This window comes from Helicoverpa zea, chromosome 27 (assembly GCF_022581195.2).
Source record: "Helicoverpa zea isolate HzStark_Cry1AcR chromosome 27, ilHelZeax1.1, whole genome shotgun sequence".
In the NCBI taxonomy this organism is placed as follows: Eukaryota; Metazoa; Arthropoda; class Insecta; order Lepidoptera; family Noctuidae; genus Helicoverpa; species Helicoverpa zea.
The window spans coordinates 2,007,924-2,033,260 of record NC_061478.1 but is presented as its reverse complement, the minus strand read 5'-3'; the positions used below and the strand labels follow the sequence as shown (position 1 = coordinate 2,033,260).

The 25,337-nt window shown below is 38.7% G+C and overlaps 1 protein-coding gene across 1 annotated transcript; it reads left to right on the top strand.

The window, feature by feature from the left end:
* The first annotated feature begins 70 nt into the window (after window positions 1-70).
* On the top strand, window positions 71-23,976 carry LOC124643204 (zinc finger protein 62 homolog). Its single transcript, XM_047182084.1, has 32 exons — window positions 71-178; window positions 1,294-1,408; window positions 1,978-3,342; window positions 3,726-3,835; window positions 4,140-4,250; window positions 4,438-4,521; window positions 4,753-4,799; window positions 5,272-5,403; window positions 5,615-5,673; window positions 5,935-6,055; window positions 6,457-6,516; window positions 6,591-6,697; window positions 7,180-7,356; window positions 8,673-8,793; window positions 10,082-10,237; window positions 11,080-11,206; window positions 12,040-12,184; window positions 13,254-13,361; window positions 13,791-13,950; window positions 15,710-15,825; window positions 16,433-16,525; window positions 17,002-17,108; window positions 17,508-17,604; window positions 18,156-18,329; window positions 18,851-18,976; window positions 19,563-19,566; window positions 20,131-20,260; window positions 20,411-20,559; window positions 20,970-21,074; window positions 21,701-21,803; window positions 22,244-22,362; window positions 23,412-23,976. The coding sequence occupies exons 2-32, from the start codon at window positions 1,299-1,301 to the stop codon at window positions 23,514-23,516; spliced, it is 4,728 nt and encodes a 1,575-aa protein (XP_047038040.1). The 5' UTR covers window positions 71-178; window positions 1,294-1,298; the 3' UTR covers window positions 23,517-23,976.
* The last annotated feature ends 1,361 nt before the right edge of the window (window positions 23,977-25,337 follow it).

Sequence of the window (25,337 nt, the reverse complement as noted above, 5' to 3'; positions counted from 1 at the left end):
TACGATTTGTCAAAAAGTACACCAAAATTGTCTTTGGTTTGAATCGGATTGTTTTTGTTTTGAACTTTTCAAATTTGACACAAATGGCGAGAAAAATAATGTTTCAATTGTTATTTTTCTAAAGAAGTGCCAGTTGTTCAAAGAAAGTGAGGATTTTTGTGCTGAAAAAGACGATTTGGTAAGATATCTGTCGATGGTTGTGATATAATTTTATTATATTACCTTTTTGTGGTCCAATTTATCGAAAAAAGTGTGCCGGTAATATATTGTCACTGGCCATTTGAATTTATTTTATTTGGTGGCCAGTGTCAGTTTTCATACTCCCGCTTTGGTTTTTAATGGCTAGGCTGGAAATTATAATTTAGAGTAAAGATAAATAAATAAACTACTTTACGGAAACTTTTATTTTCGAAATTAAAAGAAATATTTCCCAATTTCATTTTCAGTCTGATACATTCAATTTATTTTGAGAACAATTCTTATGGAATTTATTTAGATTTTTCTCTGTCTCTTATCTAATAAAATAAGTTAAATAGATGACCCACTGACCTATATTTTTCTAATATTGTTTTTATCTCAATGGATAGGAATTTATTTGCTTACAAAAGCTACACTTGCTGAAATACTTATATCTAAAGAATTAAAAAGGATAATTTTATGTATATTGTAGAACTCTAATATTCTTATTATGTATTTTAAATGACTTCATATCAATTTTTCCATTACCCAGTTTTCTATGCAGAAAGTACAACAAGGTGAATTACCATAAAGATAGGAATTGCTCTAACTCTTTCCATGGCATTTTAATTTTATTCTACCATCATTTGCCTGGTCTTCCCAAACTATGTTGGGGTCGCTTCCAGTCTTATCTGGATGCATCTTAGTGACTGTGTATCTGACCTCTTCAATTCAGTTACGGGAGCAACATTTAGCATTTTCCTTACAAACCAGATAACATACACAGTCCACCTCTTATCATAAAAAATAGCCACTTTAAAATGTGCCATATGCAGACATTTACACACAAGTATAGCTCACCTTTCATGAAATAAAACAACTTGACTACTTGAAACCAGTCTTACCAAGGGGTATCAGGATGCCCTGGTATGTGGGTTGAGGAGGTCACATAGCCAGTCACTTCATGTAAAACAGTGGTGCTCAGCTGCATCTGGTTACACTGGAAGCCAACCTCAACATAGTTGGGGAAAGGCTTGGCAGATGATGATGATGACTTAAACCTATTCTCTATGTGAAGCGAGTGCAGTCACCTTATAATATTAGTTTTTGCTGTAGTGAAAATGACAGAGACGCAGCCCCCTCTGATTCTTTGCATGGAGAATGCAACTGGTGAAGTTGCTCTCAGGGTGGAACCTGATGATAACTTCCAGATGTTCCTAGATAAAGCTCGGTAAGTCAGTTCACAAAACACACTTTTTAAATATATGAAGGAGGAGAGGCGTTATTCAATCTTTAGGAGAAGTTTAGCTATAAGAAAAGATTACTCAATAAATAATTGAATTTATTGTAATAAAATATTTCTGTCACCTAGTCAGATTTCTCTCTGACATGAAAGGCTAGGAAAGATATTTAAATATTTTTAGTTCAGGAGTTTGTCTCTCACTTGGCTAGTAAGGCCATGCCTACTAAAATATTTAGTGTTCAGGAAATGGTTGTCTCCATTCATAACAAGCATCTTTTTGATTAAAACAACACAAGCATAGTATACAGTGTGCTCCAAAACTACGATAGCCTCTTGAAATTCAGTAGAGAACTAGAGGCTACTATACTCCTCTACATACCCCTCCCTTCATCGCCGCCTCCGCCACCCGCACATACCTAAAACTATATATTTTTAAGTAGTGACAAAAAGTTTTGTGCAGACTGTACCATGTTATGGATATTTTTTGGGAGAATACTGTATTTAATATTCAAATAAAATTCATAATCATTCTTCTGAATAAAATCCCTTCATTACAGGGGACTCCTAGGCTTCGAAGTCGACTTAAACTCCATTACCAGAAACCAGCCAGTTTCCCTATCCGAAAACATATACCAATTCCTATTAAATACAGAACAAAATTTACAAGCGGACGACCTCACACAAAACTTTGATCAAATATTGGACACCAATGATGGCGCCAATGATTTGGTCTATATATTGGACGATGGCACTCAGATTAGAGCATCACAAATACATTTTGACAATGATGATCCCTTAATAGACTTAACAGCTGAAAAAATCCCTTTTGTAAAATACGCCGATGATGTTAACGATCCGGAAATAGATACAATACATGCGGAAACAAAGAAAATTAATATAGTAGAAAGTCCTGTTTCAAGATGGTCCAGCAAAAATTCGAGTCCAAAATGCAGTTTTGTTAATTCCTTACCTTTTAAATTAGTTTGCAATAACACATCGGGTTTCGAAGCTCAATTCACTAAATACTTAGAAGCTAACAATTCTAAAACTTACGCGACTTTGAACCCTGTGACTAGTCGGAATAAGTCTCCTAAAAGCTTGATAAAAGATAATTTTAAGAACTACGATGACAGTTACCAGAGGAATGATAATTTGGCTTATACTAGAGAGGAGATTTTAAACATGTTTAAAGACTCCCCTATGACTTCTCTGCCTTATGACCAAGGGTACAGCGAGAGAAGACATGTTAGAAAGACTGATCCTTCAAGACTCGTGCATAAGAGTTGGACTAAACCAATCTCCTATATCGATATCGATGGAGTACTTATAGGAGAAACTGAGAGTCAAATATGTTTCATTTGTGGAAAACATGTCGATAACAGTGTCGATAAACTGTACCTCTTTGATAACGAAGACCAGAGAGTACATAGGTGTTCTCCTCAAAAGAAAATGTCGACGCAATTGAAGATTATATGTGAATGCTGTCTTAACGAAAATTTTAAACCTTGCCGGATGAAAAGTGCTAACCAATTTTTGAATCCCGACGAATTTCTGGTCATACGTAACAATCAGCAGTATATTTTTCAGAAGGTCAAAAATTTCAATTTCACCCATTTAGGAAGGCATAAAGATATGATGAGTAAACAGGATTCTAAGTTAGATAAGGAAGAATTTGTGAAAGTCGAAATTGGTTCTGACGGTGAGATTATAACGAAACCAATAGACAATGATCCGAGGTCTGATGATGTCATAGTCGTCAAAGATGAGAAGAAGGACGGTAGTTCCAGTGATGTTGAGATTGTGGAGCCGGAACCGGAGATAGATAATATCATAGACAATCTGGAGGAGGCTGATGAGGAAGTGAAGGAGTTTTTGGGGAAGTACCAGTGTGATAATAGTGAAGTTACTGAGTTGAAGTGCAGGTAATTGCAATCTTAATAATATAAACAAGTAAGTTTTGTCTATAATCCTGCTACGTTTATTCTAAATTAAATGTTTGGTTCTTCCATACTGTTCTGTCTCCTATTTTTTTTTTCGAAATATTTCCTCAGATAGTCTACAGCCTGAGAAGTGTCATCGTCAACTTTGTATCCGATTGCGGGGAGTAGTTCCATTAGTACACAGGTGTAACCGCTGGAAACAGCTAGTATTTTAAACTGACTTATGTATGAACGATTGTCTTCTACGAATTTTTATTTATTTAATCCTTTTTATATAGGCTTACAGCCGCTGGCTCTTAATAGCTTAGATACAATACCTACTGAGCTAGTCGTTTTCCTTTAAATCAAAATGTATTTGTTACCAGATTTTGCGAGCAAGTATTCCCGGATTTGTCAGAAGTGCTGGTGCACTGTGAAACACATAAACATGATTTGGAAGATGGCGATGTTTACCCATGCCCACTTTGTTTCTATGGTATGTTGATTCAAACCTAGTTACTCCTTGATTTGATGGGTTCAAATCACATGACAAAATAATAGTAAAACTATATAGTGGAGTCCGGCCCGTACCCTATCCATCGGACATGTTCACAGATAAAAAGGATGTGTTTTTGAAAGAATTATTTTTTATATTTAAAAATATCGACGAATAATTATCTAGATTTAGACTTTTTAAAGGTTCTTGTTTAAGATTTTCAGAGAAGAAGTTCATGAACTGATACATACCTACACTTATTTTAGGAGTATGCGCTCTGTATTCACTGTTATTCGTATTACAGGTTACGCAAATTTAAAATGGCTGAAAGGTCATCTGAAGGCAGCTCACGAGAAATCCGAACCTAGTAAACATTTAAAAGATGAAAATGAGCAAATGAAACAAGAAAATAAAGGTAGAGTTATTTATTTACTAAACCATATAATTTTGCGCATATAATTTTGTCACAATGCGCAAACATTTAGCGCATTGCGCAAAGTTGCGCAAAATGCTAGTAGAATTTATGTCAATTTTCTCAACTTGAAGTCTGGATTAAATGTCCTAAATAATTCCTAAGGACTAAAATGCCAACATATTTTCAGATGAACAAGAAACATCGCCTAAAAAGTCGTCCCCCATAGCTACTCGTACTAGAAGTTCAAACAAAAAAGATGGTGATAGAAAAGGTATTTATTTGTAGATTTAATTAATTAGTATCTATTTTTATTATGATTGACAATGACAGCTGTCTCAGTTAAAAAAAATGAAAACATCCTAATTGAGAACGTCCTCCTTTTTGAGGTGTCGGTTAAAAACTTGCGTATGCGTAACGCGTGCTTTTAGTATTTAGACCATACTTCACCATATCCAGTAGCGAGTTTTTGATAATAATAATATACCTGTAAACAAAATTTTAGATGAAGACGAAGATTCTGAAGAAAAGAATGAACCTAGTAAAGATGCGGTTAGTTTTATTTAAAGTGTCAACATATAGTTTTTCTTTTAAATAAATAGATTAAGATTTCAATAGATCAATACTTTGATCGTTTTTACATAGAACGCAAAATTTTTGTTTTATTTCATGCTTATAAAATCCATTTATTTTCACTTTAGATTATAGTATTTTATTTAAACACTATTATATAGTTCATACTTAGTTTTACCTATGTGGGGACATTCTATTATGTACTCTAGTATTTTTATATGTCCTACATTTTTTTTACTTCTCTTAGGCCCAAATTCACCGCCAACATATCAGTTCAAATGCCAATTTTCTAAAAAAACATTTACTACAAACTTCTACATCCAATTTTCAAAGTAAACAGTTGTTTTACAAATATTGGACGTTTATGTTGTCGGTGCAAATAGGCTCAAATTGTGTCTCGTCTTCAAAAAAGTCACATATTTTAAAATTAAAAGAATTATATACCTAACAGCCAAAGCCACCCATCATAAAAACGGAGGTTAAGCAGGAGTGCCTAGACAGCAGTGAGGATGAGATCTGGATCGTTCAAACGGCTGATATGGAAGCCACGCAAGAGTTGCAGAAATTACTCTGTGTTGCCAAGGTAAATAATAGAAAACCTCCCTACAAATAAAAAACTTTACAAAAAAAATATGTTTTCTAAAAACACTAGAAAACAAAAAAAAAACTATTCTTGAGAAAACGGCTTACAAGTTAAGGTTTTTTAATCCCAATAGGTACAGCCATTGCAGCGTGAAAGACTAACATCTAACAAACTCACTTTCGTATTTATAATATTCGTGATACCTTTTTAGGGCAAAGAAGATGGACAGGATGGTGATACTTCGAAAACACACAAATGTTTTAATTGCAGGTAATTAAATTATACCTACCTATATAGTTTCAGAGGATCGATCGATCTTGTAATGATGAGTTCCTCCGTGTTTTGGAAGGCACGTTAAATTGCTGCGTCCCAGGCTGTCATTTGAACATCTCTGGCAGCTGTTACGGGTAGGCGGAACTTTAGTCTAGTCCTTTCATGGTCATGAGTAAAATAACATTTGAACAATAATAGTTACCTATGAATCATGAAGCATTATTTCAGTCTGTAAAATTCCTATTTTTTGTCCACTAGTCAAATATTTGCAAGTGCAGAGGGTTTGACGAACCATAGATGTCGAAGGCGTGGTCGAAAAAGGAAATCTAAAGATCTGGGCAATCTTATTTGTATACCTACTGAAGAAGATTTCTTGAAGGTAAAGCTCTTTTGAAACGATCGCTTATTTATTATTTCTTTACCTATTTTGTATCTGAGTAAAACAATAAGCAAAAGAAAGGTCAGTCTTCTAAAATATCCTGAAGAATAAGTGTTCATATCGATGGATCAGATGTTTCGTTTTTTATTTGATATCCTTCTTCAAAAACTACATAATGATTGAAAAATGCTAGAAATGGCCATAATTTGTTGTCTCTTAAAAATCCAGAATTTCCTCCATTTTCTGAAGTCAAAAAGTTGGCAGATGGCCCTGTCCATAACCATGTTCCATTTCATCCATACTTCGAGGGACTATCGTATATTTACCAGCATATGTATACATTTTCTGAATCTGAAAATTGTGCAATTATAATTTGTTAGTTTTTATCATTTTTCTGGCAGAGAGCTCAAGGACGACCAAGACAAGTAGAATCATCCATAGACAGCGACCTTCTCGTTATGGTAAGTTTCGTACCACTTGCCTAGACGTTTCCCTACTCCATTGCTACGTACAAACCAAATGCTTAACTTTGCAGCGTCCTAGAAAACGCCGCAGCCGGGAGCCGACCTCCAACCCTCAAGTGGTTACTTGTCATAATTGTAATGAGTCTTTTACTTCGAAAGTTAGACTTAAGTTTCATATGTAAGTATATTTTAAATATGTCGGTAATGACTAGCTGTTTCCCTCGTCATAAGACAACTACTTCTAACACAAAAGAATTGCCTATATAGGTACTTTCGTAGGCTCAGTAGTTTTGGCGAGAAAGCATGAAAAACAGATAGACTTCATTGTGAAGATAATAAAGCTGAAGAGTGTTTTTTTGTTCGAAAACGCTCCATACGAATTACTATCTGTTTTCCCAGGAAAGTGTTTTTATTACCCAGAAAATATACAGCCTCGGGTAGTCTAGCTTCCCAACAGTCAAAGAATTCTTCAAATCGACTGAGTAGTTCCGGAGACTTTACAAACAAAACTCCCTTTTATTATATTAGCGTATAATAGAGTTCAGTTATAACCCCTTTATCAAAGTAGGCTATAGTTTTACCCGTTCGCGCGAATTAATTTCCTCCGACTACAACACTTCAGGTAGAAAGTAATTCAAATTACCACTATTCCTTCTCTAGGCAGTTCCACGAATCCACAAACCTGATACGTCCAGACGGCCGCTACACCTGCACCGAGTGTTCAGGAACCACCTTCTCCACGGAGACGGAGCTGTTCGACCACGTGCACTTCCAGCATGACAAGCACAAGCGCTGGCAGTGTCCCGTCGACGGCTGCGGGAAGACCTTCTTCCTCAGGTCAGTTCTAGAAAGTTCTCTTAGAAGACTACTAGGTAAGAAGAGAGTAGGTTTGTCTCATGTGAGAAAAGATATTGTCTAGCCATTTCCCAAGTATTTTAGGAGTGACAACCAAGAGAAGACCAGATATTTTAAAGCCATCTTAAAGGACCCATGGCTATTGTTGAATGATGGCTTTGATATACCATCTTCTTAAGATTTTCGGCATAAAGAAGCTGGTATAACAATGAAGTCTACTTGAAGAGCATCTCCCTAACGCTGGAATGTTCTGGAGCCACCTTCTCTACGGAGACGGAGCTGTTCGACCATGTGCACTTCCAGCATGATAAGCACAAGCGCTGGCAGTGTCCTGTAGACGACTGCGGGAAGACCTTCTTCCTCAGGTCAGGGAAATATACTGCTAAGACTTTAGGATGCCCTTTCAGAAAGGTCTTTTACAAGATTGCCATTTTTCGCACCAGACTTAAAAGACATCATCGTCTCAGGTAAGAAAAGTCATTTGTCTAGTCATTTCCCATGTACCTTAGGATTGAAAACCAGTAGAAGACCAGATATTTCAAAGTATCTATGTTAAAAGACCCATGACCATTGTTAAATGATGGCTTCTATATGCCATCTTTTTTTACATTTTCGGCGTAAAAAAGCTGGTAAAACATTGAAAGCTACTTGAAGAGCATCTCCCTAACTCTGGAATGTTCTGGAACCACCTTCTCCACGGAGACGGAGCTGTTCGACCACGTGCACTTCCAGCATGACAAGCACAAGCGCTGGCAGTGCCCTGTAGACGGCTGCGGGAAGACCTTCTTCCTCAGGTCAGTTCTAGGTGATGTTCCAGAAAGTTCTCTTAGAAGACTGCTAAGTTTCCACGAGATATAGAAAGAAAACCATTATCTTAGGTAAGAAAAGTCATTTGTCTAGCCATTTGCCATGTATCTTGAAGTGACAACCAGCAGAAGACCTGATATTTGAATGAAGCCTTTTTTATGTTTTTTTTTCCTTTCTTAGGTTACATTGGTAAATCATCTGTCTACCCTTTTCCAAAGTGTGTTTATCTCAACTATCTAATCTAAAATTGGTATTGTTAAATTTTGGGTGCAATAAGACCCTCACGCTTGTGCACTGATGGCCTTCGCAGCTGTCTGATCTGTTTGGAGAACAGCCCCCGAGGCCGACAATCGATCTGGACATCATTATTCTTATTATTGAACTGTCAATGTAGAGACATCTATTTATGCAAGATTTTACTTCGGAAAATCCCCTTCAAAAAAACTTTTTACTTCAGAAAAAATCTAAAACACTGCTGTATTTTCTTACAGGGCAACTCTAACGAAACACAGTCGCACTCACACAGACACGCGTCGCTATGTGTGCGTCACGTGCGACAAGCGGTTCTTAGACAAACAGACTTTGGACGAGCATGGAGTTACACATTTACAGGTAAGGAAATAAAATTACTGATATTCGTTACAGCCTGATTAATACTATAATATACACTCGCGAGCAAAAAAATGGAATCACCCCCGTGCGCTATACAAATAAAACGATTGCCAATGATACATTATTTACAGTTAAATGTTTATTATGGTCTCGTTTGAAAGCCTATACAAAACAAAAAAATCATTTGAGCTGAAAATGGCACTGCTAGAGGAATGGGAGGGAATGCCGCAAGAAACAGTTAAAAACTCAGCAGGTTCATGAGAAACAGTAAAAAGCAGTAATAAGGGCTAGAGGAGGAAATACAAAATACTGAAAAAATAACCTATGCTTGATTTTCTTTGAAATGTTCAATTTTTCAGCTAAGCTCAATTTTATTTTTCGCCTGATTTTCGTTGCTGTCTTAAATAAAAATGATTAACTCCTGTAATAGGAAAATGATATTTTTGTTTCTACCCTTAATTTAGAGCTAAAAGTATAGGCTTTCAAACGTAACCATAAACATTTAACTGTAAACATTCCATTTTTTGGGCGATTCCATTTTTTTGCTCGGGAGTGTAGTTTCCCGTTGGAACTACTGCCCGCATCCTGATTAAAACTATGTAGCCTACTGGCAGTATATCTTCTATCTGTTAACCTATGTACGGTAGACTGCACATCAGTGGTAACTGTCATGCACCTTAACTCAATAGTAATAAGTACGATTTCCCTATAAAGCTGTTAACACTGCTGTTAACCTGAACTTGACTGTACATTTAAATCGGGTCAGTAGTTGTGGCGTGAAAGCTTGGCAGAGAGTAGGAATTATAAAAAAATCTAAATATTCTCATAGAAGTAGCTGTCTAGAATTAGAAGCCTCTGTATTTATTTTGCCATCTTTGTTGACCATGCATCATTCTTTTTAGGCTTTTTTTTATCGAAAACTAGTAGACAATTTCCTTTTTTATATAAAGGTTATTTATTTTGTATATATTAATTTGACGACTTAAGACAATTATTCTAGTACAAATTACGTCATTAACGTTAGTTTGAAGCAAGTGAAATTTTATAAGGCACTAGCCGTTTTCACGCGGTTTCACCCGCGTCCCGTGGGAGCTACTGCCCGCACCGGGATAAAATATAGCCTATGTTACTCGCAGATAATATAGCTTTCTAATGGTGAAAGAATATTTAAAATCGGTCTAGTAGTTTTTGAGTTTATCCATTACAAACAAACAAACAAAAAAAAAAAAGTTTTCCTCTTTACAATATTAGTATAGATGAGTCCTCAAAAAATAATTATTTTCCCCAGATCAAACCTTTCCAATGCCACATATGTCTAAAGCAGTTGACCCGTCGCTCTCGTCTCCGCATGCACGTGAGAGCACACGAAGAGGAACTGGCTCCTACACTGGTGCGAGTCTGTGCTGTCTGCACTAGGGCCTTCAGAGACCATCGTCATGCACAGGTTAGTTCATCATCATCATCCTCCGAGCCTTTTGCCAACTATGTTGGGGTCGGCTTCCAGTCTAACCGGATGCAGCTGAGTACCAGTGCTTTACAAGGAGCGACTGCCCTATCTGACCCCCCACAACCCAGTTACCCGAGCAACCCCTTGGTTAGACTGGTGTCAGACTTCATCATCATCATCATCATCATCAGCCTATAGCAGTCCACTGCTGGACATAGGCCTCTCCAAGTGCACCCACTGAGATCGATTTTCGGCTGCTCGCATCCAGCTCCTGCCAGCCGTCTTGCGCAAGTCATCACTCCACCGTGCCTGAGGACGTCCTACACTACGTTTGCCGAGGCGTGGTCTCCACTCTAGAACCCCTTTACCCCAACGGTTATCGGTTCTTCGGCTAATGTGGCCAGCCCACTGCCACTTCAGCTTGCTGATTCGGTGGGCTATGTCGATGACTTTGCTGATGTCGGTGTCAGACCTACTGAAATCAAATTAGCCGGATAAATCAGAATTTTTCTATCTTCAAAAATAAAAGACAGCCCCCAAAACCATTCACCACTTCCTATATGCTTTTGCTGAAAAGAAGAAGTGTCGCAACAAATCCCCAGCACTTACGAATTTTCCAAACTATGTTGACGATCTCGTTTTAAACCTCCCATTTGCTCAAGCAAGTCTTCTTTCTTGTTGACCTTAAAAACATTAATAGTTTCAAAAACTAAAAAAGGCGCAAGTCATGTCATCAGAACACAGAGCGTGTGCAAAATACAGCCTTCTTTGATTAAATGAGATTTGGTCAAATTAAGATTAAGTTCCAAGTGAAGCTGATATAAACGAGTTAAAAACAGGAGCATGCAACAAAATCAACGGAATGCATAGAGGCGTTTGCCAACGAGCTGAAGGAGGAAGCCGAAGAGATGACTGTTCAGCTGTCTCCCACCAGCGGCCTTGTTAGACATACCGTGCAGATTGTTGGTAAGTTTATATTATGTCAGGGTCCGTTCAGATAGACCGGCTCGGAGAGCAGAGCAAATTCTTAACACGTTGAAAATTGAGTACTTATTTGAAGTAAGATTTATTTTTGCATGCGCACTGCTTTTGTCATTGAGAATGCTCGAATGCGCTCGGTGTAAAATAATAAGAGGAGCCGACCGGCTCCGATCGTGTATTTTTTCTTGACGTTTGGCTCCTTTTGCATGCTCTTTAATGCTCGCGCAGCCGATGGGCTCCGGTTTGTGTGAAAAGAAAAATGCGCGCCGATGCTCTCCTACCCGTTCTATCTGAACGGACCCTTACTGTACGTATCTCAATTCTGTTTATGGTTTGTGTAACATATTTAGGTATCTATACTTATATTTTAAATGCGAAAGTTTGTGAGGGTCGTATGTTTGCAACTCTTGTGCGCGAATACGACAGGATGTTGGATGAAACGTGGCAGTAGTACAGCTCACTATTTTCTGCAATTTCAACCGTTTCCTGAAGGAACTACTCCCCTTCACCTGATAAAAAGTAGCCCATAGCCTTCCTCTACAAATGGGCTGTCTGACACTGAAAAAAATTTCATAGCGGTCCAGAATTTTTCAGCTTTATAATATTCATTTAAGATTACCAGGGTGTGTAATCTCATGAATATGGGAAAAAAATTTAGTTACTCATTCTACAAATACTACCGCGTAGATTTTGATGAAACTTATATACCTGTACCTACATAACAATAACAGACAGGCAGTTTTTTTCCATATATGGGAAGTAGATCCTTCTGGCGCACTCAACAGCAAGTTTATCTCCATTCTAACTTCTTTCCTCAGAGTCCCCAAAACTATCGAAACCAATAAAACGTCAGGTATCGAATGAAGTGGGCGAGCCGCTACTGTCTCAGCTGGCAGACGAAGCCAGGGCGCTTATACGAGTCGTCGAGATCGAGAAGGCGTTCCGATGCGAGTACTGTGAAGAGTTAGTCGCATTTTATATAGTTTCTATCTGTTAGCCACGAGCCCCGCATCATATTAGCCACGAGCCACTCATCATATTAGCCACGAGCCCCTCCAACATATTAGCCACGAGCCACTCATCATATTCAAATCAAATCAAATCAAATCAAATCATTTATTTCATGTAGGCCTTTACAAGCACTTATGAACGTCAAAATTATAACTAAGTTTGATTCTAGTTGCCCATTCCAAAAGTAGCTTCCTATGGAGAAGAACGGGCAAGAAACTCCATGGTTACTCTTTTTAAAAACATAATAGGTGTTACAATTTGTATGTATTGATACATACGATAATAACATGAAAAAGAAATGTTTACAATATTTTTTGGGTTGACTTTGAGAAAGTTATACAGTGCAAGTTGAACTAGGAAGTTATTAGAGAAAATTATTATACAAACTATTTTAAGAAGTTAATAGATTAAACAAACCAAGTTATATAAAGCAAAATAAAAAAGAAATAATAATAATAACAACATGATAAGAGCAAGAACATTAATGAGGACAGAGATATTCCTAGACAGCCTGCCAGTCGCCAGGGAAGCCACTTGTGCAATATAGGACTAACGCCATACATCCTTGTCGTCAATATAGTCTTTGATTTTATAGTATGCTCTCTTAATAAGAGTAGACTTGACGACGATTAGCCACGAGCCCCTCGTCATATTAGACACTAGCCCCTCATCATATTAGCTGCGAGCCCTTCATTTTGGGAGTAGGTCATCATGATGTTAGCTATGAGCCCCTCCATTTTTGAGTCGGTCAATCATAATATTAGCCACGAGCTCCTCGTCATAGAAGCCACGAGCCCCCTCCATTTTTGAGACCTGGAAGGGTTATACCTTACGGATCAGAAGCCATAAAGTCTGACAACCTGTCTAAGCAAGGGGCATAGATTTGGCCTTGTAACTGTATTGAGGAGGTCAGATAAGCAGTCGCTAAATGTGGCACACTGGTACTCAGCTGCATCTGCCGACCCCAACATAGTTAGGGAATAGGCTAGGCAGCTGATAGTAAAAATATGTTTTCTTCCAGCGTTTTCTACTTAGAAAGTGGATTAAACAGTCACCGCGCGATACACAAGGGTGTGAAAAACCCTTTCACTTGCCACATCTGTAAAGTTAGCTTTGCTACTTATTCTAGGTAAGTAAATAACATTATCCTAAAATATTATATGTAAATGTTAATGTTTGTTTATGTATGGTATGGATGTTTCTTCCTCTTTTACTCTATAAAGAAGTCGTTCCCACGGCAAGCTCCTGGAACCGCGAATATCTTCTGCCAGTATTTTTACCCATTTCCCGTGGGAAATAGTTCCTGCGCCCAGATAACAATGCCAAGTTTCATAAAAGTCTTATTTGCCAATTAGCCGATTTAGCACAAACTATTTCTGCACCTGCAAAAAAGTAGCCTCGGTTATTCTCAAGGTCTAGAATCTAGACTATCTGTGTTGGCGTGAAAGCTTTTGTATTTATTGCATTTCCGAAATATTTCTGGGATTAGAACATTTCAAGGATTTCCGTTGTTCACAGAAAAGTGTAATTTTAGTTAATAATCCTAAATCTTTACCAGGTGTACAACCCACAAAACTACCCACGGTTTCTACAAGCGCTCTCTAGCTGACGCTAAGAAACAGGCCGATGGTCTGACGGCCGATACCGACGGCAATCGATCAGCCACCGGCATCCTCGGCTACGGAGACTTTCCCGTGGTCAAGCACTTCTTGTGTGAGGTTGGTACTTTCTATGATATAGTGGCACTTTCGTGTTAGAGACGTACTTTTTGTGTTCGGTTGGTACTTTTCGTGTTAAGTTGGTACTTTTTATTAAGCAGCATTTGTATTGAGCAGTCACTTTTTGTGCAAGGTGGACACTTTTTTAATAAGCAACTTTCCTCAAAAATCATTCTGTATATTAGTGAAAACTGCATAAAAGTCAGATCAGCAGTTTTTGAGTCATATGAAGTTATAAACAAAACTACCCACGGTTTTTACAAGCGTTCTCTAGCTGACGCTAAGAAACAGGCCGATGGGCTGACGGCCGATACCGACGGCAATCGATCAGCCACCGGCATCCTCGGCTACTTAGACTTTCCCGTCGTCAAGCACTTCTTGTGTGAGGTTGGTACTTTTAGTATCAGTGCTTGTAGTTGCAGTGTCAGATAGGCCGTTTTTAATGACCCACGGTTTTACAAGCGTTTAAGGGACATGGCACATTATAGCAGCACCGCAACAGCACGGCTGCAGCACGGCGTCGCCTCGAATTTAGACTACGGCGAGCGGACAGCGCGCTGTCCGCAAGGTGCCAGCTCGCCGTCCGCGCGCCGTCCGCTCGCCGGCCGCGAGGTGTAAGCTTGAAGTCGTCGCAAACTCAATATTATTTTAAGACAATTATGATTGAACACGACGTAATGACGTTGTTTCGCTGCCGGCTCGGAGTCGGTGCGTAATTAGCACGCCGTCGCGTCGGCGCGCTGTACGCATGAGGACCGCTCGCTTGCAGCACGCGGGCGGCGAGTCGAGTTGTGTGATAGCGGCAAGCACGCTGACTGTGAGCCGTTGGCTTTTTCATATTGACATTACGAAATATATTATAATATACACGATTTAATGCTCTAAATTGAATGACAACTTAAATGCTGGTGTGGAGCCGTGCTGTTGCGGTGCCGCTATACTGTGCCATAACCTTTATAGCGCATGTTAAGAAACAAGTCGGTGGTTATTTTTTATGCTAGGTTGGTACTTTTATATTAGGTTGGTACTATTGTGTTAGGAAGATACTTTTAGTGGATGGTGTGTGGTGTGGACGGTGTGGTGGATATTTTTAGTCTAATGTTGTAAGTGCTTGGTGATAGATCGGAACATCGCGCCAGTCGCCGTTAACCAGCTGGTGTTCGCAATGACATAATTTGGACTTCTAGAACCCTCATCTATCTTCTTTCGATAAATAATTTCTTTAATTATAGAGTTGTTTAAGCAGTCGTGGTGGCCTAGTGGGTAAAGGGCCAATCTCTCAAGTATGAGGGCGCGGGTTCGATCCCAGATCAGGCAAGTACCAATGCAACTTTTCTAAGTCTGTATGTACTTTCTAAGTATATCTTAGACACCATTGGCTGTGTTTCGGATGGCACGTTAAACTGTAGGTCCCGGCTGTCATTGAACATCCTTGGCAGTCGTTACGGGTAGTTAGAAGCCAGTAAGTCTGACACCAGTCTAACCAAGGGGTATCGGGTTGCCCGGGTAACTGGGTTGAGGAGGTCAGATAGGCAGTCGCTTCTTGTAAAGAACTGGTACTCAGCTGAATCCGGTTAGACTGGAAGCCGACCCCAACATGATTGGGAAAAAGGCTCGGAGGATGATATAGAGTTATTTATTATTATTTTTTTTTTTTTTGGATTCATTACACACACAAGAATACATACCTTTCTTCTATATAATGTTGTAAATGTGTAGGTACATCTAGAAGTCAAGATATTGATTATCTTTTCAACAGGATTGCGGTCGTTCCTACTTACACTGGACGTACCTACAAGTGCACAGACGCATGAAACACGCGAATGAGAACTTTCTGTACAAATGTAACCAGTGTGAACTCACCTTTCCTAACAGGTAATAGCAAATACCTTTATTTTCAGGCTACATCGACTTGAAAGCGCTTAAAATTCAAGGTGTAATATCGTATGACTTAAGTCATTAAGGCTTAAGGGCTTATGTCATCATCAGCCCTTTTGTCGGTTCACTGTGGGGCACGGGTCTTCTACCACACAGAGAAGGATTGAGCGTTCATCACCACGCCACGTAAGCTGAATACGGGTTTTTGGTATTGGCGGTCATCTCAGGAACTATTGGTACAATTTAAATAATTCTCGCAGTCACATAGCCCATTTATCAAAGCTGGCTGTAGAAGGCTTTCTTAAAGACAATTTTTGCGGTTTAGCCCACTTACATTGTAAACTATTTCACTCACCCGTACAAAAAGTACCATATAGCTTCCTTCAATAAAAGAGCTGTCTAAAACTGCAAGTAATTCTCAGGTAAATTTTAAAGGTCAAGGAAAACATCTCGAGGAATCCTGGACTGTCTCAGGATATCGGCAACCCATGTTGAGCGTAAGTGATTGACGCGCAATCCTTCTCTGTGTGAGAGGAGACCGCAGCCTGGCAGTGTGACGATAAATAGGCTGATGATATTGATAAACATGTGTTATTTCCCACAGTTGGAGCCTAGCGTATCATCGTAAGAAGGTGCACGGGAAGACCGGGCCTGATGACCCTGGCGCCACCAGCAAGATTAACAAGGATGATTACAGGTAAAATGTGTTTATACCTTAGGAAATATTCTCTGTTAAAATATTTAAAAAAACCTTGCCTCCCTCTGTAGTTTTATAACTAGTACCTTAAAAGTGTTTTATAATCCGCAAAATTAAAATCTTTTTTGCTATAATATTATTATTTTATTTAATAATATGTATCTTTTTAGAATTTGTAGATTAAGGCTTGTTTTTTGACGGTTCACCCTTAAAAGCTCTTTCACACTACTGGATTTTGTTGCGCATATACTTTAAATTTTTAACGCATGCCACATAATTTTCGCGGCAAAAGCCTGTCGCTTGTTTTCAGCTGTAGTCGTTTAAACCGTTGTTAAATAATATTCAGGACGTCACGTCTGTTCAATCTTGTTCAACTGTACGTAAAATCCGCTAGAGTCCAAATGTTCTTAATGAAAGTGCGATTGTATTTCGTGTGTTGTAAATATTGTTGCAAAGCCGAGTTTATGTTTTCTAAGGATACCATGTCGCGATTGTAGCGAGGTGCTACCGAATAAAACTGCGCTCTACAAGCATCGGAAGAAGGAGCACAGCGATAATACTATTCGTCCTAGTAGTAAGCCTGGTGAGTTATTTAATTGAACTTAAAATTTTGTATTGGAAGTACTTACTATCTGTACAAAATTAAATCATTTATTTCATTTAGGCCTTTACAAGCACTTATGAACGTCAAAAATATAAATAAGTTTGATTCTAGTTGCTCATTCCAAAAGTAGCTTCCTTTGGAGAAGAACGGGCAAGAAACTACACGGGTCCCTAGCTAAAACCCTCCCTCGATGACTCAAATCGGACCAGCAATAGTAGTTCTAGTTACTGATCACGCCAACTGTGCGTTACTTGACCTAGAAGAAGGCGCCTGACATACCTGTCTTATGACATCTTCGCTAACTTTTCTTTCTCCGTAGTCCCTCCATATAGTGGTGGGAAGGTGGAATATCGGTTTAAGTAAACCTATACGTTATAGGCATGTATTCTCATGAGGAGTCTAGCGGCGGCGGAGGCGCGTGCCCTCACTGTCACGCTACCTTCACGCATGCCACTGATCTGCATAAACATGTCAAGTTAGTACCTAGTGTATATCTAGTTAAATGGCTCATATTTATATCTTTCCTTGAAAAAGCGTAGACATAATGACATCAAGTTCTTGATAGGCAAATAAAATCCAAGCCATCCGTGGTAAAATAAGAAATAATAATATTATTCATAGTAAACTTTTGAATGTAAAGATACCCTCCACACCTCTGGTATCCTCTGATACTTAAATCTGGACTACTGGATTCAGACGTCGTGAGGTATGAGTCGTGAAAGCTAAGTGGAGTGTGTGTTTTGCAAAATTATACCAGCCTAAAAATATGCTTGGGTCGAGCCATCGTTCCCAACGCATGCCTTGCAATGTCTGGATCCAACTTTTAAGTATTAGCGGAAAGCAGAGGTGCGAGTGAGTGACTGAGACTACACCCAACGCATGCCTTGCAAAGTCTAGATCCACCCTTATTTAATAACGAGTAGCAGAGGTGCGGGATATGACTACACCTATAACTTGCGGAATATTCTGTGACGACAAAAAGTTTGGCGGGAACTGTATCTTTCGTGTGTACCTATCCATGTACAGAGAAGCACACGGCTCATCTAACGCAAGCTGGTCGAACAACAAGCCGGGCCGTCCACACACATGCCCGGTGTGCGGCCACGGGTTCCGCACGCTCTCCATGCGGAACGAACATCTGCGCGTCCACACGGGTGAACGCCCCTTCCCTTGTGATGTCTGTGGAGTCGCTTTCAGAAGGTGTGTTGTATGTAATATTGTGATAACGCAAGCTGGTCAAACAACAAGCCGGGTCGTCCACACACGTACCCGTTTTATGACCTTCAGAGTTCTAACAACAGTGTCATTATTAACGCTTATAACTTCACCCATTTTCAGAGCATTTAATTTTATTACGATCTTCTGCAATGGTCCTTCAGCATCATCATTTGAAACTTTTAACATAATCGGCACCTTCAACATGACTTCGCCCTATTTGTTATCATCAACATATTTTCTCTCACTATCACAACTTTCTATGTGTATCTTGGAAACCAGTGACTGCGTAAACATAATGAGAAAATCTGAATTATCAGTCAAAGTCTGAAATCAGTAATTCACCCTGAGCGTCAGTGGTGATTAACGCGATTAACGCTCATTCCTTCTCTGTGTAAGAAGAGACCTGTGTCCTGCAGTGGAATAATAAAAAACTAATGAATATACGTTTGTCTCATGAATAAACCTATCCTAACCTAAAAAATATGTTCGCTGTAACTGTGCAGGTCCACAGCTATGAGGAACCACCGGCTCATTCACACGGGGGTCCGCGCGTGGGCCTGCGGACGCTGTCCCAAACGGTTTCGCATACGATCCGACTTGCGGACGCATTTGAGACTGAACATTATATAGTTAAATATGGCGTACCCCAAGGGAGTGTGCTTGGCCCCTTACTATTTCTCTTATATATCAATGACTTGCCTCTCCAAATTAACCAATGTATGGTACTATTTGCGGATGACAGCACAGCAATAGTAAAATGCCAAAATAAACTTAATTATGAATCAAATATAAATAATACATTACAGAGCATAATAAATTGGCTAGATAGGAATAATTTAGTTAAAAATATACAAAAAACAAAAGTAATGCACTTTCATCAGCGTCTAGTAGCTGAAGATTATGATATAAAATATGAGGGACAAAAAGTAGTTCGACAAACATGACAAAATTCCTTGGTATTCTTATCGATAACAAACTAACTTGGGAACCGCATTCCGAGGATATATGTAAAAGGTTAAGCAAGGCAGCATACGTACTCTATAACCTAGCAAAAAAAGTAAATAATCGCACTGTACTTGAAGCTTATCATGGTCTGGTAGTTTCTGTTTTGAGATTTGGCGTAATATTCTGGGGCAACTGTACTGAGAGGGAGAGCATATTCAAAGCCCAAAAACGTTGTATAAGATCAATGACTAGCCTTAAAAATACCGACAGTTGTGTACCTGTGTTCAAATCCCTAAAACTACTTACATTTCCATCTCTGTACATAATCGAAGTTGCAATATTTGTTAAATCAAACATGTATTTATTCACCCTAATGGACGATATTACAACACGTCCGGGATTGGTTAGATCTCAATATAAAAATCGAATGTTTACAGGTGGATACAAAACAACATTATTAAAGAAAAGCCTTCTGACAATGGGCCCTGTCATCTATAATAAAGTACCTCAGGCCTACAAAGAACTAACTTTAGGTCTATTCAAAAAGAGGCTAACGTCATTACTTATAGATAAATGTTATTATTCAGTTCAAGATTTTTTGAATGACGATAGTCTATAATAATGTTAATTTTTTTTCTATTATAATTTAAGTAATTTGTTACCTTTTTAAATTTTTTATTTGTTTGTATGTGTACCTAAAAAAACTTTATTTTTCTTTTGCATGCCGTAAGGTAGAATGTGTTGGAACTATGCATAAATTTAACATCTCATTTTGTACCCATATTCGCTGCAAAATAAACGATTTGATTGATTGATTATGTTCGCTGTAACTGTGCAGGTCCACAGCTATGAGGAACCACCGGCTCATTCACACGGGGGTCCGCGCGTGGGCCTGCGGACGCTGTCCCAAACGGTTTCGCATACGATCCGACTTGCGGACGCATTTGAGACTGAACATTATGTTCGCTGTAACTGTGCAGGTCCACAGCTATGAGGAACCACCGGCTCATTCACACGGGGGTCCGCGCGTGGGCCTGCGGACGCTGTCCCAAACGGTTTCGCATACGATCCGACTTGCGGACGCATTTGAGACTGAACATTATGTTCGCTGTAACTGTGCAGGTCCACAGCTATGAGGAACCACCGGCTCATTCACACGGGGGTCCGCGCGTGGGCCTGCGGACGCTGTCCCAAACGGTTTCGCATACGATCCGACTTGCGGACGCATTTGAGACTGAAGCATCCGGCTACTATTGTTGTTGTTGAGGTTAGTGGCTTTAAAATATATTCAAGAGGTCCTTTTTCCTACCGATATTATAAAAGCATAAGATTTTACTTATGTGTGTTTGTATGTTTGTGTATATCCTCTTTGACGCAAAAACTTACGTACGGATTTAGAAAGAACTTGGCAGTCGTCGTTACAGCAGTAAACCGTTCATTGCTTGAAAAAGGCCACTTTTTATTCATGTGCAGGAATTTGGTCTTTTGGGACGCAGCTGAAACCGCGGGAAATGGCTACTTATAACTCTAGAACGGCAATTTGGCTGAAAATTGTTGGGAGATAGTATGAGTAGAGTAGAGTAGACTATGCGTAGTTCCTTCAGGATGCAGTTGAAATGGTGCAAAATATCTAGTTTTATAAGTAATTTCCAGAAACATCTCATGTATAATTTACAGATGGAAGGCCTAAATCCGTCTTCTGAAGATGTGATGAAAACCCTTTCAGAACAGAATGTTCCTCACGACAAGCTCATCGAGATAACTAAAATGTCCTTCGCGAAGGTAGGCTAATTACTCCACTTTTTTGTTACAGTGTTACTTCCACTGTGTATTTTATCATATTAGTGTGAATAGAGCAGTTATCTATACTAATATTATAAAGCTGAAGAGTTTGTTTGTTTGAACGCGCTAATCTCAGGAACTACTGGTCCGATTTGAAAAATTCTTTCAGTGTTAGATAGCCCATTTATTGAGGAAGATCGTTTTATCCGGGTTCGTGCAGAGGTTTCCACGGGATGCGGGTGAAACCGCTGGCAGAAACTAGTCATTGATAAAGAGGGATGAAAGTGCTGAACTGATGAACTTAGTGGGGAGGCACCTTCGTTCATGGGGATGGACATAGGATGTTTTTTCTGCCCATCCGTTTTCGGGATGTAGTTCCCTCGAGATGCTGGTGAAAAGCAAGAATAAGCTAGTTTATATTTAAGACTGGCTGTTCTTAGCGATAAGAATCACTTAATATAAACTAGCTTTGACCAACCGTGTCCCGGGAAACGGCATCCTATGCCCCAATGACTACCCCATTCTTCTTGGGGGAGTAGTGATTCTAAAGGCAGCAGTTTTTTCTTTATTATTAACCAGTATACAACATAATATAGGACATAGTTTATTCTTTGCTCCATACAAAGGGCACGACAAGCGTGATACCGTCGTGCGCCCGCGCGCTGTCAGCGCTGAGCGCGGTGCCGCGCACGCACGTCGCCTGCATCAAGCCCGCGCCTTCTAACATGTGTATGTAGTACTTATTTATTTTTTTTTGTGAAGAATTGACAATATTGGTAAAATACAATTAAGTACAAAGGTAAAGGTATAGCTTATTTCTAAAGAAACTACCAGCAGATCTGCGAGAGGAGGTGCTTGATAGAAAGCGGTTGATTAGAGTGTGTGCGAGGGTTAAAATAAAGTGTTTTATTTTAAGTAGGTATGTATGTTGGTACAGAAATAGTATTTTAACAAAATATTCTTTTGACTTTTGACCTTGAACTGAGCAGGGTTACGTAGGTACAAAACTTGTAAAATAGTTAGATATCACTTCGGTATGTAATCCTTCAGTTGTATGTAATCCTACAAAAAGATAAAAAAAAGACAAAACGGCAATTTTAAAATTATGTTGTGCAGACAATTTTAGAATTCTAAGTGATGCTCCCACTCAATGAAATAATTTATTTCAGTGGATGAATTCCAACCCGCTCGTCGTGGTCGCGGCATTGCCAAGAACCCGCGCCGTCCCAAGATACTGCAGCGGGGAGATTCACAGGATCCTTCTGCCTATCCTATCGTTAGTGGCGAGGTGAGGACACACTTAGCACACAGCGGCCCTGACCATACACATATCTTCATACCATGCCCATATAGTACCCATAGCATGGCCGCATATAAATAAAAGTCAAAAATATTTTTTTGGCAGCTGCACAGTTACTACACAGCCAGTGATTTTACTCGTACGGTAACCGCCCAAACACTTCGGCTTATGTTTGCTGTTAAATTGTCCTTCCTAAGTCTTAATTAATACATAAATAAAATAAAATAAAATAAAAAAGCCATTTATTCTACTACAATTACAGATATTACACATACATTATATATTATATTACAACAACACATTACATTTAAAATATAATTTATAAATTATCATAGTTTTAATTTGAATTTACAATTTACAATCTAAATATTCACTTAATTTCGACGACCTCGATGGCCCAATGGTCACCATGCCGGACTGCCGAACCTGAGGTCCCGGGTTCGATTCCCGGTTCGGTCGACATGTGTGTGATGAGCATGTTTGTTGGCCGTGGTCTGGGTGTTACAATATGTATTTATAAATATGTATATATGTAGCTATATGTAGTTTATCAGTTGTGTTAGCACCCATAACACAAGTTAATTAATAACTTACCATGGGGCTAACCGACTGTGTGTGAAAAATGTGTCCAGACATTATTTATTTATTGTGTCCAGACATTATTTATTAAGATTTTTTATTTCTTAACTTTTGTTATGACTATGTACTAGTCACCTCCTCGGCGTAGGTCTCCCCCGTTTTTTTCCAATACTGCCTGTCTCTAGCTTTAGTCATCCAAGTAGGTCCTTGTCTATAATTAATACATAGTTTAGCATAAATTAAAAAAATAATATGAATACAAAATCTTTAATAATTATCCAAAATGTTTAATAACATATCGCAACGTATCTCACTCTCTTAAATTAAGAGAAAAAAAACATCAAAAGATGGCATCGAAAACCTCCTTATTGCTGCTGTACAATATTTGTGCCGTTTGAGCTTCTCTGCAGCCGCAGCAGCGGAACCAGCACAATGTAATTAAACTGTTTCATTTCCAGGAGTTATCAGACTTAAACGTTCAGTTACTACTCCGAGACGGCGTTCTAGTCAACGGTAACCAAATGGTTCAACTGCAACTAGACGACCCGATGCTCATGGAATGAATATAATATGTCATCTTTATCCGATTGCGTAAAATTGTTCCTCTAGTGCGCCTGTGAACCGGGAAATAGATGAGTAGCCTTCTAAACTAATATTTTATAGAGGAAACATTTTTAGTTTGTTTGTACCCTAAATCTTTCGAATTTACTGAACCGTTTAAAAAAATTCTTTCACTTTTGGAAAGCTACACTCTTACCGAGTAACATAGGCTATATTATATCCCGATGCGGGCAGTAGTTCCCACGAGACTCGGGTGAAATCGCGGATAACAGCTTGTTTATATTAAAATATAAAAATTCTTTGTGTTATTTGCATTTACCTATTGTAAAATGTTTAATTCCAAATGACGGTTTGATTTGCCAAAATATTCAAATGTAATTATTTTTTAAGTACAATTCTTGAACTCTTAGCTTTAATATATTATTTTTATTTACCTACTTACTAATAAAGGTTTGATTGTAATGTGTTTTTTATTTTACATCCTTGTGTCTTTTTCTTAGCTGAACACTTTGCGATTATCACACAATCATACATCGTCGATTTGTTCACTCAATACCTACCCTTCATTGTCACCAATGTGGTAATATGCTTATCAAAGGAATTATAAATAAAGTGTGATTAAATTAAAACACCGAGTAAAATTCTCATACATATTATTTATTTCTCGAAATTCATATTTAATGTACAAAATCTTTAGTTTTTTAGGATTCATGCCACATCTTAATTATTCTGTCACGCATTGCCAATCTATCGTGAGATCTTTCACCGACAACATAAACTCCCGTTTTTCTTAAAACAACTTCAAAAATTATTTTATTTTAGGGTTTCTGTAAATAGTCGCGTTTACATAATGTGACACCATATTTCAAGCGAATAAAGAGAAGTTGTTGACTAAAAAATTGAACGAGAAAAATCATAGTAGGTAAACAGTTGCTTTAAGAAAATTGACGTTTATATTATTTGTGAACTTGGGCATAGATCTATGCTTACCCATAATGTGGTTTTCTATGTCCACGCTTATGGGTTTTACGAGAAGATTGCTTATTCCTCTGTCCTGAGGACTTTCCTGTCTTACGATTATTAGCTTTAGGCCAGTACTTCGGCTGTTTAGGTACATTCTTCTTTACCTTTCCTGAAGCTACGGCGTGATAACGAATCATCATTGGAGCAGAAACTACTCCTTCGCTTCTGAAAGGCTCGTTTCTGGAAGCCGTTGCAGAATGCCTTCTTGGACTAGTTCCAGGTGGTTGTGGGCGTATTGCTGGTGGAAATGCTGGAACCAAGGTATGATCTTCATCAGCTGGCTATTGACTTAACCACTTCAGTCCGCGACACAATAGTTAGACAACCAGTGTGTATCACAAGGCTCATGGGAGAGGGAAGTTATTAAAACTGGAATTTCTACTTGCAATCCAAGGCTCTAATTCACCGACAATCGGTTCTGTAATCAGTCTTTTCTATTAAGATATTTTTCTCTCAAGGGAAACCAATGAAATGAGCCTTGACAGGTATCCACAAACTACAATATCTCGCAAATAGGTGACCCACTATAGCTCACCCGCTGTCGTGAAATAAGATATCCAAGTATGTACCTATTACCTTTACAATCAAATTTGCAACGCCTGAAATTTTTTTTTTACTGTTGCCAACACCTGGGGCCCGATTCTCATAATTTTACTTAAGCGACATACGATTCACGTTCGACTCGATTCGACTGAGATCCGATCCCGACTCGATTACGATTGAAGCGTATGTGGCATTCCGCTATTTTTTCTTTGAAATAAACGTTTTTATCCTTTTCTGTCATTCAATAATGAATCATT